Raw genomic sequence first — 1,535 nt, forward strand, 5'->3', positions numbered from 1 at the left:
AATAAAATAAACACTGAATAGCTTCGTTTATGTAAGATTTGTACATTTTCACTTTGAGGGTGGATGATGCAACATATTTCAAGAGAGTAAAATAGTCTATAGCTGTTTTAGAGTGAACTAATAGTCACTTCTAATTTATAAAAAATATGCATAGCTGTTTTAGAGTGAACTAATAATCACTTCTAATTTGTAAAAATTATGCATAGCTGTTTCAGAGTGAACTAATAGTCACTTCTAATTTGTAAAAATTATGCATAGCTGTTTTAGAGTGAACTAATAGTCACTTCTAATTTGTTAAAACTATGCATAGCTGTTTTAGAGTGAACTAATAGTCACTTCTAATTTGTAAAAATTATGCATAGCTGTTTTAGAGTGAACTAATAGTCACTTCTAATTTGTAAAAATTATGCATAGCTGTTTTAGAGTGAACTAATAGTAATTTCTAATTTGTAAAAATTACTCAAGCTTTACAAAATTATCAGGCTAAATCAGGTACGTAGGTTTAATTAATTGTTCAGGGTCTGTCTAAATTTATGCATTATTCAACAACATTTTTAATTTATTGCATCAAATATAGTTGTATATATATATATACCTAAGTCTAACTGTAATTTAATACGCATTTGCGATATCGTTCTTCAGAAACAAGTGCCGATTAACTTCAAATTTATAAAATAAAAAAATGATTGTGCATAGTTTTAAGAATTGGGCAGAAGTCTTATCTTTTTTTTTACATAAGATAAACAGTGAAAGAGGCAAGAAGATCCAACATAATTACTTACTTTACTTTTGCTGCTTGTCGAACATGAGGAACGTCTTCCTCTAGCTTTAGAACGTCTTTAAACTATAACATAAAAAAAATCATTTTGTGACAATATTTGCCATGGTGATAAATCCGTATAGTTGAAATTTTTGTATGATATTTAAAAACATTTAAAAAAAATAAAAGTTTGTTTGCTTCTTGAATTTCACGAAAAGTTATTCGTCCCTAATTTTGAAGACATAGACTAGATGGAAAGCAGTTAGTCAACACCACCCATCACCAAATCTTGGGATAATATTTACCAATGAATGGTGGGATTGATCCTCACAGTATGACATCCAAACTGTTGAAAGTAAGAGCATCTTCGGCGACGGGTTTCGATTCCGCGATCCAAAGATTGATAGTCAAATATCCTAACCATCAGGCTAAACTAAAAGTTTAAATACAACAAAGCTCAGACGTATGCTAGAAGCTAGTTATCGAGTATCATATTAAAGGCCACTTTATTTTATATACAGTTTATAGCCTTGATATGATTAAAAAATAACCTGTATTTTAAGTCAAAAACTGTAAAGATATTTTTTAAGAATATTTTACAAAAGAATTATCATAGTTACACACGGCGTTGATATAACAGTTCAAGTAATTTTAATGTTTATTTACCAACAAACAATGGCCCGGCATGGCCAGGTGGTTAAAACACTCGACTCGCAATTTGAGGGTCACGGGTTAGAATCCCTCTCACACCAAACATGCTCGCCCTTTCAGCCGT

At 30.6% G+C, this 1,535-nt stretch overlaps 1 protein-coding gene across 1 annotated transcript in view; it reads right to left on the bottom strand.

Annotated features, from left to right (window-relative positions):
* Positions 1-1,535, bottom strand: part of LOC106462789 (disheveled-associated activator of morphogenesis 1-like) — a 122,936-nt gene that overhangs the window by 14,226 nt on the left and 107,175 nt on the right. The window contains 1 exon segment of the mRNA XM_022390130.1: positions 783-844. Coding sequence (XP_022245838.1) covers positions 783-844 — 62 coding nt within the window.

This window comes from Limulus polyphemus, unplaced genomic scaffold (assembly GCF_000517525.1).
Source record: "Limulus polyphemus unplaced genomic scaffold, Limulus_polyphemus-2.1.2 Scaffold1252, whole genome shotgun sequence".
Lineage (NCBI taxonomy): Eukaryota > Metazoa > Arthropoda > Merostomata > Xiphosura > Limulidae > Limulus > Limulus polyphemus.